Source organism: Pectinophora gossypiella, chromosome 10 (genome assembly GCF_024362695.1).
Source record: "Pectinophora gossypiella chromosome 10, ilPecGoss1.1, whole genome shotgun sequence".
In the NCBI taxonomy this organism is placed as follows: domain Eukaryota; kingdom Metazoa; phylum Arthropoda; class Insecta; order Lepidoptera; family Gelechiidae; genus Pectinophora; species Pectinophora gossypiella.
The window spans coordinates 753,138-765,842 of NC_065413.1; the positions used below are offsets into that span (position 1 = coordinate 753,138).

General features: G+C 35.1%; 2 protein-coding genes across 2 annotated transcripts; both read right to left on the bottom strand.

Moving 5' to 3' along the window:
• Positions 1 to 1,973: 1,973 nt before the first annotated feature.
• On the bottom strand, positions 1,974 to 6,300 carry LOC126370332 (uncharacterized). The gene is made up of 2 exons (XM_050015186.1): positions 6,241 to 6,300; positions 1,974 to 2,872 (listed from the first exon to the last, which is right to left on the bottom strand). The coding sequence occupies exons 1-2, from the start codon at positions 6,250 to 6,252 to the stop codon at positions 2,633 to 2,635; spliced, it is 252 nt and encodes an 83-aa protein (XP_049871143.1). The 5' UTR covers positions 6,253 to 6,300; the 3' UTR covers positions 1,974 to 2,632.
• Positions 6,301 to 8,169: 1,869 nt separating this feature from the next.
• Positions 8,170 to 11,776, bottom strand: LOC126370317 (pupal cuticle protein C1B-like). The gene is made up of 2 exons (XM_050015168.1): positions 11,718 to 11,776; positions 8,170 to 10,254 (listed from the first exon to the last, which is right to left on the bottom strand). Exons 1-2 carry the CDS (start codon positions 11,727 to 11,729, stop codon positions 9,811 to 9,813), a joined length of 456 nt encoding a protein of 151 aa, XP_049871125.1. The 5' UTR covers positions 11,730 to 11,776; the 3' UTR covers positions 8,170 to 9,810.
• Positions 11,777 to 12,705: the final 929 nt, after the last annotated feature.

The window sequence follows — 12,705 nt, forward strand, 5'->3', positions numbered from 1 at the left end:
GACATTGAATTTTATCACCAGCGTGAACTAAGACTTGTAACGGGCGATGTGGAGTAGGCTGTGGTAATGGGGAATCAGTGGGACTCAAGTGGGATTCAGCACAAGCCAGCTTAGACCGATCTTGAGGTTACGTAAGGGATCCGTTGTTAGGCAATTTTGGGGATCTAAATGGGATGAATGTTGATGTTTTAGTGTCAGTAGCTAGGAGGTGTATACATAGTGTAATAACGCCGCCTTTTTCCACTTTACTTTTAGCCTTGGGAACTTAAAATAATATATTACCCAGCGAAAGTTGATGGTAGGGCTGGCAGAGGAAGATCGAGAACGACTTACATTGACCAAATTGGAGATGTCCTTAGAAAAGGTATAATACGATCTACTCTGAATCGGCGTGCGTGTATGAAGCGATTGATCAATGTGGCGGAAGCAAGAGAGAATTCTATAGTCTCTGCTTACCCCGGTGGGAAATAGGCGTGAGTTCATGTATGTATGTTAAAATGCAGGAGATATATCTAGTAAGGCTGTTTGTGCAGATTGAAACACGTGTAAATGTTTATTTATGTATATATGTTACTGTTATCCAAAACCATTAATCTGCCATTCATTAACCAACATAAATAGATTTCAATATCGACATAATTAAACTGAACAGTTCAATGAATGAGTAATAAAGATTAAAATAAAATGAATCCATTCACATGGCTAATACACGGCTCAACTCATTCATTATGTATGTTGTAGCTCGTGGAACAAATTTTAAGCGACTTTACATTTACGATTATCTCTTCATTCTTGTATAGCTTGACTGCGATAAACATAATCTGTGATGTTGCAAATGTATGTAAATAACTAAATAACATAAGGCATTTGTCCTGCAAAGGAATGTACGGTGACGAGCATTAATAATGTATACACTTTGGTACCATTTCACATTACATTTTTTGTCAAATTGAACTGTAAGTCTCAATGTTAAATATGTTAGTGCGACAGAGTACTAAAGTGGGTACATTATATTGCTCATGACTGTACAGTGGCTATTTGTATACCTACTTAAAGAGTTCTAAAAACTTACCTTATTTGGCAGAGCCATCAAACTTGGTTTCAATTTTAAACATCGGTCCTCAAAAGAGTCTTATTTATCACGACCAGTCTTAAATCAGACATATTTTCGCCTTAAAAAACACTTTCGAGAAAGAAGCGAAGTAAATTGACCAATTATGTTTTAATTAATTATCTGTGACCTTTCAATATAATACATAAATTAAGAGATTCACAAGAAAACTTAAGGCAGTGTTAAAGTCAGTGTTATTTTTCTCAGCGCATCTCTATCTCGTAGAATGTTCTCTTATATATTTGCGAATTATGTTGACTTTATTTATGAATTCTTTTAAAAGATTTTCATTAAGTCGCGATTTTGTTTATAATATTTATTTAAGTAGTTATTACTTTCCACGGTATATAGTCGCCAAGCGACTAAAGCCTTTACTTCAATAATTTAAAAAAGAGAAACTAAGTAAGTAGTTCTCTAATCCACGAGTATTTGAGAAAGAAAGGAAGAAATATTTATTAGTTTTTTTATTACGTCCGGTTCTTAAAACTTTATTAGCAAAAGTGCCGCTAGTTTTCTTTTGGTGACTTGTTACTATGCCCGACGGGGATTATAGGCACTATGTATATTATAAACTGTTGTAGGCTCTTATGAAACCCCAGAAATTCCATATAAAAATCTCGTTCTTATAGTGCGCCGCCTTAGCCCAGGCGCGCACTACGAGATTTTCGCCAGTGCGATATTATGCCCTGCTCTTATCTGCCGCGCGGCGAAAAACTCGTAGTGCGCGCCTGGCCTTATGGCAAAAATACACTCCGCGCGCGCACGCAACTATACATAACGTCATAGACTAAACTGGACCCAACGATGTTCCAATCACACAGCGGGTGTTAGGTAAAATCGTATAATAAATAAAACATCAGTATTATTATAATTTCGTGTTGACTGTTGCTTCTGGACTATCGTAACATTAACCATTTTCATTTGCAGAACTCCGTTTACAACAATTTGACAGCTGTCAGTTCCAAAACGTCTAGAGATAAGGAATATTTAGGTCTTAAAATCGGCCACAAACAAGAAAATAGAATAGAATATGTCTTAAAATATCCAGGTCTAGTCTAGGGGCTAGAGATTGACCACCTTACAAAAATATTGTACAAAGAGCAAGTTTAAAGTTTGTCTTGTGAAATATGTATGTGCACAAATATTTATTAAAGTTTAGTTTAAAAAGACCTACACAAAAATTAAGTACCTTTTTCTTTATAAGTAAATTAGAACAGTGAAAATTGATAAATAAAGCTCCGTATGTTAAATACATTAAATGCTGAAAGTTATCTACCGAAAGCTACAAGAAACATTGTATTTACAATAGAAACAGTTGTTACTTTTCACGTCTGAACAGCAATATTAATAAAGTGCTATAGTAACTAATATTCCGCAAAACATTACAAACTTAAACTACTTACTTTTAAAAAATAACTAGACCTAGGATAAAATCTTTTTCATAAATAGCCTATCATAGTGGCAAATTTCTTCCATTCACATCTAGACGGTTTAAGAACGCATCCCCTCATTTTACACTTTTTAGTATAAAAACGGGGATGAGGGTATAATGGGTGCAGCGGGTAGCACGGTCCTCACGGGTAGCACGGGGGGGTGTCCGTAGACCGCGCTTACGTGCGAGACCGCTACAGGCGCGTGGTGCACGTACGGGGAGTGCAGCACGGGGGGGTGGTACACCGGGGGGAGAACGGGGGGGTACACCACCACCGGTTTAGGCGCAGGCGCCGCGAACGACAGCGCGAACAGCGATAGGATTGTTAGCTGTAACATAAAAACAATATTTTAATTTATTAGGAAATGATATTATTCCCAGTGGCCGATCCGATTCCAAGTTGTCATACTCTCATACTACCTATTATGAACCATCAATGACCCATGGTCTCTGTCCGTGAAAGGGTTAATTAAATAAATTTCTTTTTTTAAATAAAAATTGATCATTATCCGCTACACGCTTCTTCAATTAAATAATGGAAATTGTAATTTTATAATCAAATTCACAATTGGTATTTTTTTTAATATAGTTAAGTAAAAATACATAATTATCCTGTTTTAACTACGGTATGCTTACCACTTGTGTATCATAAGATACATAATATAATAATTATTATTATGCTTATCTATAAACTGTATAGTGACTGATTGCCAACCTATTACCAACACCATCACTATAAACAGTATAGGCTTGTCTATCACATGGAGAGTAGGTGATTATACTGTACACTTCTGCCTAACCCATCAGGGATACAGGCATGATTTATTTATTTATTTTATTTATTTCAACTTCAATACACTATCATTACAGGTAGGACCTAATGCGATAGAATAGTAGCTACAAAGAATAATTACACTAACACAAGTAACATAAACTCACTCAGTACATAAAATACATAAGGTAACCCATCGGAATTCGCTCAGACTACAAACAAAGATATCAATCCTCTCTGCCACACTGTTAATCGTGTCAATTGCTCTTGTGTATGGTGACTTGTTATGTAAATTGGTCCGGCCCTTGCGCATCGCGAACAAACGTGGGCGCCGCCGCCGCTCCACGAACCTATCCGGCACACACAGCCTCATCTCAACTAACACCTCAGCGTGTGTAATGATGCCTCTAAATACTCTTATCAAGTATGAGGTTAAAGCCAGCCCTCTCCTCACCTCTAATTTGTTATACCCAACCATACCAAGTACAAACAGAGTTGGGTACATCAAAGGGTAAAAAGGATACACCGCATAATATTTGAAGTACAGATATCTAATGAATTTGTTCTGCACCTTCTCGAGCATTTGCTTATATTTGATCTCATGTGGATCCCAGACCACTGCATTGCATTCAAGCTGACTTCTAACCAGAGCATTATAAAGGGCTGTTATAGCTTTAATGTTTGTGAAGTCTTTGATAGTATATGATAGTATATTATGTTAAACAGGATAATCTCGAATAACATTTTCTCAAATCAAACAATTCTATTCCATTCATTAATTACTTACACGAAATGTTTAACTAAAATCCGATAGGTAAGTATGTACGTTAGCTGTAAAATGTATTAAATTTTAGTTATATACAATAACATAACTAGACCTTTCTTGATTAAGTTTTCTTTCCCTTGGGTTTCAAACAATAAATTCAGTTGGTGAATGTTGTAATGAAATCACAATTCAGCAACGACTTTTCAATAGTTCCATCCCATGGGAATTCTTCTATCGTGTGAGTTGTCAGGTGGATTACCAACCTCATTAATCCTGGTGTCAGGGTTACTTTTGAGCCGCCAAAGGCCCCTGACATGACACATATAACGACTAAGTACGTATATACATCAGTAAGTAGTAACCGGAACCAACGGCTTAACGTGCTTGGGAAATGTAAATAAACCTCAAAAAAAAAAAATCAAAAGTGTTAGTACCTTTGTACTACATACATACAAAATATTTCTTAAACAACTCTTTAAGTTAAATATGATATAATATATCATGATTTATATGGATAACTTAATACCTGCATAGAGGCCTAAATAGGCCGCATTGAAGCACATACACAAAAGAAAATTGTTGTAAATTGGCATTCGCGTATATAAAAGTGCGCAATATTTACTAATAGCAATATATATCAAATAGCAAAATTACACTTTGAGATGTATTGCTTCAATGTGACCTTTAGAGACTTCCTGCATCCTGTCTTATCTTATCTTATCTAGCCTAAAGTGTCCCACTGCTGGGCAAAGGCCTCCCTCCATTTGGAAGGCGTCCTTTACACATATTTAACTTGAGATACGAAAACTATAGATATTGTCCTAACTCGGATTTCTGCCATTTTCATTTTTGCTTTATTTTATTATTTTTATAAACAAAGCTAAGTATAAAAATATACTAAAGTAAGTACTAAAAGAAAAACAATTTGTATTTCTAACATCAATCTTAAATATTCCCTTCCCTATATATTTTTTTCTTTTTTGTTCAATTTAATATATCAAGCGTTAACATTAACCTACTTTAATAAAAATCTAGACAAGGTTTATTAATAAACTAATCTATTAAAAAGGACAGTGGTTATAAAAGGCGTCAGTGAAGTGTATGGAAATGGAAAATGCTCGTCTACGAAGCTATTTCTACCTACGCGCGATAAAATTGTAAAATGGCGAAAAAATAACACTTTATACAGAGGTATTAGCATAAACACCCACTCCTCGCTAGCTGTGTTTAAGTACCATTTAATAAGAGGCAAGTCTATTGCCTAATGGCAAGAAGTATGCATGAATTCTGGAAACCATGTAATATTCAAACGTGAATTCAAGAGATTTCCTTAACAACAACAAATTCAGCAATAGTAAAAATACAATTATAATCGACAACTTGCAGCCACATTTAGTACAAAAAATTTAAGATAACTATAAATGCAGTGATTGTTTACTAGTTTGTTTGCTTCTATGCTGTTCTGGGAGCAAATAAAAAACATAGAACACGTTCAGCTGCTTGTCTTCCCGGGCATGTCGTAAAAACCGACAGAGGGATTGCGTCCTCTAACATGATGGACTGATGTTATGGGCGATAGGCTGATCCCTTATCACCATAAGGTTCATCATATCCATCTTAGGACTTCGTATCAACAGTGGCTGCAAGTTGTCTTTGATTACTTGTGGCTCTGCCCACCCCATTTGGGATTACGGGCGTGAGTTTATGTATGTATGTATGTGTTTACTAGTCTGTCGCTCATATACGATAGTCAATCATAATATTGGAAAGAACTAAAATCCCTTTTAGATGCCCGGGATAATAAAGGTGTCTTTATGTAATGTGTAATGAGTCGCTTCTGTATAAAACCGGATCTGTCAAATCTTTCAGGTTAGGTAAGCGAACCTGTGAAAAACGGGATAACGCTAGGGCACGATGAGATATTTTGATGTGTTTTCCCCAACGAAAACTCGAAACGGACAAAGTACTTTCATTGCAGATAAAAACTGATAGGTACTATGTATATTTTCAAGAATTGAAACTAGCGTTCTGTGAATGTGTTAACAACAAAGTGAAGCAGGTGATCGTGCGATAAATTGCTTAATTGAATCCTACATTTCTTATCGAAAACATTTTTTAACCAATGTAAAAATAAAAGTCACTACCACAAAATTACTTACCAAACGGAACATTTTTCCAGAGTTCTTTTTAGCTTCTATGTCCAAATAACCGAATCGCAATCAGTGGGCAACTGTCAGACTGCGGCACGGTTCCCCAATATATATATACGCTAGAATTTTTGCGATTTTCCTGCGTACCCGTCTAGTTATGGGCAGGCATGTAAGAATGTCGTTGGATTCCATCGTCTACTGTTCTGGGTACAACTTTGGTACTTTTCTGGGGTAAAGCTGTGGTGACACTGCAAATATGGGTTTTATTTTTACGAGACTTATCCTTAAAGAGTATTAACATGCTCGACCTGTAAAAACCACCCTTTAAACCCTTTTTGCCTGAATTTTACTTTATTTGTTTTGTTGTTTTATTATGTGTTGTTGAAAGTAAATAAATACAATAGTAACCCTGACACCATGGTTCATCTAACAACCCACACAAGAGATGAAAAAGTGCTTTATGTTATCAACCATTCTAAAGGTAATAATTGTTTCTTGTTTGGATTTGGTATCATAGTAAATGGTTGGTGATACTTACCCAAATAGCCCCCTATGTTGCTGATTGACGTTTTCAGAGTTGGGGCCCATTGGCCTTTTCACATGGATACGAACAATAACAATAAGCAAATTTATGTGTTAAGTAATAGGTGAAAACTGGGTGTATATTATATACCTTAGCCTACTCCTTCGGGTATACAGGATGCTATGCAAAGTACACAAGCTTTTCCTCAGTCTTTCTCAAAATAGTATATTTCAACCTATTTCAACATTATTTGTGTCACACTTATAAATAATTTTTAATATTTAATCATTTATTTGTATTATTTTGTGAGAAAATAAATATAGTTCTTTATTTATAAGGAAATAAAATAGTATATTTCAAAATTATTTGTGTCACACTTATAATTATTTTTAATATTTAATCATTCATTTATCTTATTTTGTAAGAAAATAAATATAGTTCTTTATTTATAAGGAAATAAAATAGTATATTTCAAAAATATTTGTATCACACTTATAATTATTTTTTCATACTTAATCATTCATTTATATTATTTTGTAAGAAAATAAATATAGGTCTTTATTTATAAATAAAGAGACATTATAACACGAGGCCACTAAGCCTGCACGTGTAACATAATTTGGAAAACGGGAATCAGGTACAATTGGGAGATCTTGAGAAACAAACATTCATTTCCTTATGAGGAAAAAGATATCTTTAATCTTTGGCACATCTGAATTCGTTTGATAAGCAGAAATCTAAGAAACCCCAGTTCGAATGTGGAAGATTTGTTGACATAGACAAAGTCATTTATCATATCACATTTTTCTACTTAATATATAATATACTACTCACTGACACACCAAGTGATATTATCATCAAGAAACCAAAAAGAGTTTTTAATGATACACGTGAAGAAAATTAAATGGGTGTACTGAAGAATCTCGTTATTTGCTGGTTGTTTTATTTATAACTGGTATCTTTTCCCACCTAGATTGAGATGCAAGCGTGACTATATTACGTATGTAGGTATGTTTTCATTGAGGTATACAACTCGCCCTTATAGTAAGCGTCATTAGAAGTTTATTTACAAACTTGTATATAGTAGCAGTTGTCTAATTTGCCGAGGTCGCGCGTCTCTTGGTACAGAGTAATTAAACTACAGAGGAAACGCTAAATTACATTCTATCTTACAAAATGTCACTAAATTTTTTCATGACATCTTGTTGTACGGCAAGTGACAACATTTTTTTCTGGGGTAGACAGAGATATAAAAAATAGTAGGAATTTATTTTAAAATTTTTAGAAATTTATTTTCAGAAATCAGAATCATTTAAATTAATTACGTTGACGTAATTATTTATCATAGATCAACTTATTGAAGGTCAATTTTACATTTGTGTTATGGCTGAGGAGTAGAAATGACAAGAAACTGCAACAGCAACACATATTTTATTTCAATGTAGATATATTCAATATTCTTTATTTGCTTACAATACAAGTTATTTAAAAACTAAAGGAACACATTTAATACCAGGTATATTTTTGGGGTGTGATTTTGTGAATCTTTAAGGTAAGGTGGCTATGCATATATGTATGTTGAAGTATGGACCCTATAATATTCGAATTAAAGAACATATTATTATTATTATTATGCTGCGGTTGCCACTGACAATCATTAAACTGCTTTAATATATGTAGAGGTAAATAAAAGTAAATAAATACCTTCCAATTTCAAAAGGATCTTGAACGTAATTGCTTAATGATTTCGTTTTGGGTTTTGGAAGTCGACTTTTGCGCAATGTCTTCTTATTTGGACAAAATATTTTTCATTAAGTCTTTTTTTAGCTGGCTGACAATGAAATATAGGTTTTTTACTGAGCAGGTACATAAGAGCAGCAATGTTTATAAATTTGTCCGGCCAAACAGTGAATTCTGTTCAAGGAAAATATTCGCGTCACGTTGTGCAATGATATACATTTTTATCTTCTTAAGCTTTTTATCTTGTCACTGCTAATAGACTCATAGAATGCAACTCTAAGTACTAACAAGTAGTTTCATGACTTATTCACGTACTATAAATTACTCTAGGCAACCTGAGAACCAGCATTAAAATTCTAAAGAGTATAAGACTTATTGCGACTGATGCGCCATGACCGGCACTAATATGGCAAAAGGCATTCATTTTGAGACAAGTTTTTTTTTTTTTAATTAATTTTTTTTGTGTCAATCAACAGCTCAGACTGAGCTACCGTATTACACAAGTTTTTACAAAAGTCGTACACAAGATTTTTTTAATTAAAATAAAACGTAATAAAAGTTTTAAGTACATAATTATCTGCAGTCTCTGTTCTAATGAACACCTATTTCCGCGAATACAATCGATAAAGTTCGCTCCAGTTACACTAACTAGAAATGACTTTATGGAATCCACATTTCTCAATAGGTAAATGGTATTGCTCTAGTTTTCTTTAAGGTGGCAAATATATCAATTCTCGTAAATCGACGGCCATTCACAGCGCCACCTTTATGGAGATAAACGAACTAACTAAACTAATTTAAAAGTTCTTGACTGCTTATAATTTTATATTTTTTTGTTGGCTCGCTGATAATTAAATGTAAATGAACTTGATAGAAGTCTCTCTTTAAAAGTAATAAAGGCTGGAGCGGTTATTATATTATGCCTGTTATCTTTTTTGCGTGGTAAAGTATGATTATAATAGATAATACCCCCATTTACTACCCGCTCCGGTTGATTGACTTGACTGTAGACTGTTTATATTTTATGTATCTTTTTTGTTACTTTTCACATTCTTACGTTTTGTCATCGTGACTTCATAGTATTTTCAATGACAGACTAAAAATGATTACATTACAATTACATAATAATTTTAGAAAATAAGTTGCCATTGGTTATTTTTGCAAACTGTCTAGATAGCGCCAAAAGTAGGCAGGTACAACGCTTTTTTGTAGGTACTCAGGTATTTATAAAAAAAAATTGCCAATAATAAAAAACAAAACATTCGGAGGTACTTAATTTATTCTAAACCTTCATTATGAAGGCAATAATTTATAGCTTAGTGGTGAACTGCGAGCAGGGGGACGGTCTTGACGACGGGGGCGTGATGGACAACCGAGGAGCTGCTGTGGGTGATGGCAGCGGGGGCGGTCTTGACCAGAAGGGGGGCGGCGTGGACGGAATGCACCACGGGAGCGGCGTGAACGGTGTGCACAACGGGCGCAGCGTGAACAATGGGAGCGGTCTTCACCACGAGGGGAGCAGCGTGAACCACGGGAGCGGCGTGAACGGTGTGAACGACGGGAGCGGCGTGAACAGTGTGAACTACAGGAGAGCCGTGGTTAACCACCTGGCTGGACTTGGTTACTGTAGTCTTGGATGCGACAACGGGAACGGCAGCGTGAACCACAGGGGCGGCGTGAACGGTAGCAACCACGGGCTGGTGAGCGACTAGGAGGCCGGGGGCGGCCGCGGCGCAAGCCAGGAGGGTGGCAAAGGCAACCTGGCAAGAAAAGAAAAAATAAACTTCAATTACTCACATTTAATATCATAATACTAAGTAAGTAGGTATTTTACAAATAATAAAGTTCGCAAAACCTGAAAATTCAGTTACTAAAATCAGCACAATTAATTCAAATCGTCACACAATACACGGACAGAAGACTTGAAAAGATGCGAATTTTTATCCATTCATGTCATCGCCATTTTTATAACAAATGGTGACCGCATGAGAACCTTTCCACACAATTAATTTGAAAGTCCCCTGCAGCAATTTGAAACTCCAAAAATTTCGTGCTACCCGCAATCCCAACAAAAAAGTTACGGGGAAATACGCATTCCATATTTTTTTTGTCACTTAAATTAAATTTCATTACTAGATTTTTGCAAATTACTGTTTTGAGACTTAAGAGAGATATCATTGAGAGCCTTATTAAAACCAATAAATTTAAAGAAGAAGAATTCTGTTTTAATAGTTTGCCACTAAAGAAGGCTAACTAGAATTAGTAGAAATATTTTTTCAACTTTAAAAAGTCGAAGGAAGAAAGAAATAAGAAAATGTCCCAATATGTGAAACGTATCTTCTTCTCCTCGTGGAAGAACGAAGTCAAGAGCAAACCCATCTTAATTTTAAAAAAAAATACTTATCCAATACTATCACAATAATAAAGACCATTTGTCTTAAAAGAAAAAAAATTGATAGATTTGCACAAAGTATAACAAATGATTCAGTAATTGAATAAGCTTTAAGAGCCAAACGACCGAAGAGCAATAAAAAGTTAGTCGTGTTCAAGGCTTCGGCTTAGGAAGAAATATTAATCGTGGTAAGTGGTGATAGAGATATTGCGAGTTAATAGCAACTTGGCACTTAAGTGGAGGGGTCCAGACATGGAGGTCGCAATGATTAATGTCTGCTCAGGTCCCAAGAGCCAAGGTCAAGGGGACCATGCTTTCGGAAAATATCCGGACATAATTGGAGGGTAGACGGAAATACTTCGTAAACATCTCGGAAAGAGCTTGAGGAAGTCACTTGTGTATAAGTGTATAAGATGTTTATTTTTATAAAACCTTCACGTTTGACCAAATATTATAAATGACAAAAAGGGTAGAGGATGAACTACGACATTATTGACACAATAAGTTAATTTTCCAGGTCTTTCTTTTAAAACAGAAGAGGATCTTTTAAAACAGCATTAAAAATCTTAAAAAAAAACACTTCACAAAAATATTGATATTAAAAGCTCCAATGACACTTTGGCTTCCAGGGGTTTGACACTTATTTCCTAAAATAAAATCTCAAATCACTAAAATCTTTTGACATGAAACCACTAATATACCTAATTGACTTTTTTAAAAGCGATGATGGCACTTTTTTGAAAGAAACGATTTTTTTTAAACCCTTTTTAAAATCTAAAAGATTTATAAACAACCAAATTTTTAACTTTTTTTTATGCAAATTAAACTTACGAATTTCTGCATGGTTGTTTATTTGTTTGTTCACGAGAACAGTTCACAATGGAAGCTTGTAGGTTTGTCTAACAATTCGATGTAGCATGCGGCTTATATACCTCTGCGCCTGCGCCGAAATTCGACAAAGAGTGCACGCAACTTTGTGATCTTGAACCAACTACCGACGTTGAGGTACGAAGGAAGAGCTTACATGGATGTGGTATTGAGGCGCCACAAGCATCATTTAGAAAAGTGAAGGACTGAAACTAGGAAAACTCGACATCTTTTGGAAACAAAATAAGCGTTTGTCACCCCGGGCATGTCATGAAAACGACCGAATAATTGTGTTCTTTTCAATCAATCAATTATGTGTTTTCGAAAGTAAATTGATTTGATTTGATTTTGATCTTTTATGATCGCTAAGCTACTCGGTTTAATAAAATGATGTAAGTAAAATAAAACTTTTACTAGGTCCTCAGAATATGACCTTCAATATAAAAAAAATAATTGTTTTAACGTCTAAGTCATTTTGTGGAATTAAATCAAGCATTCAAATTAAAACACCTTCCCATCTGCAAAAACTACATCACTTCTTAACTATGCTCATAATACTCCGAGTGCGCTCACATACCATATCCATATTACTTTCACAATTTATAACTTCACTTTAAGTCAACTTGTTATAACGAACGTATAAATCTATAAAACCAGTATTGGGCAGACCTCACAAAAGTAGGTTGATGCCAAGTTCACAGCTTAAACTTTACCTACTTATGTAACTTGAGTTACTTGTAGCATTGTATGCTAAGTTATATTGAGTTTGCTAATACCACCATAGAGTTGTTCTGAGTGAATAATATATACGCCCACACCTCGCCAGCTATGTTTACATAAACCGCCTATATACGTCCCACTGCTGGGCTTAGGCCTCCCCTCAATCAACCGGAGGGGGTATGGACCATACTCCACCACGCTGCTCCACTGCGGTTTGGTGGAGGTGTTTTTA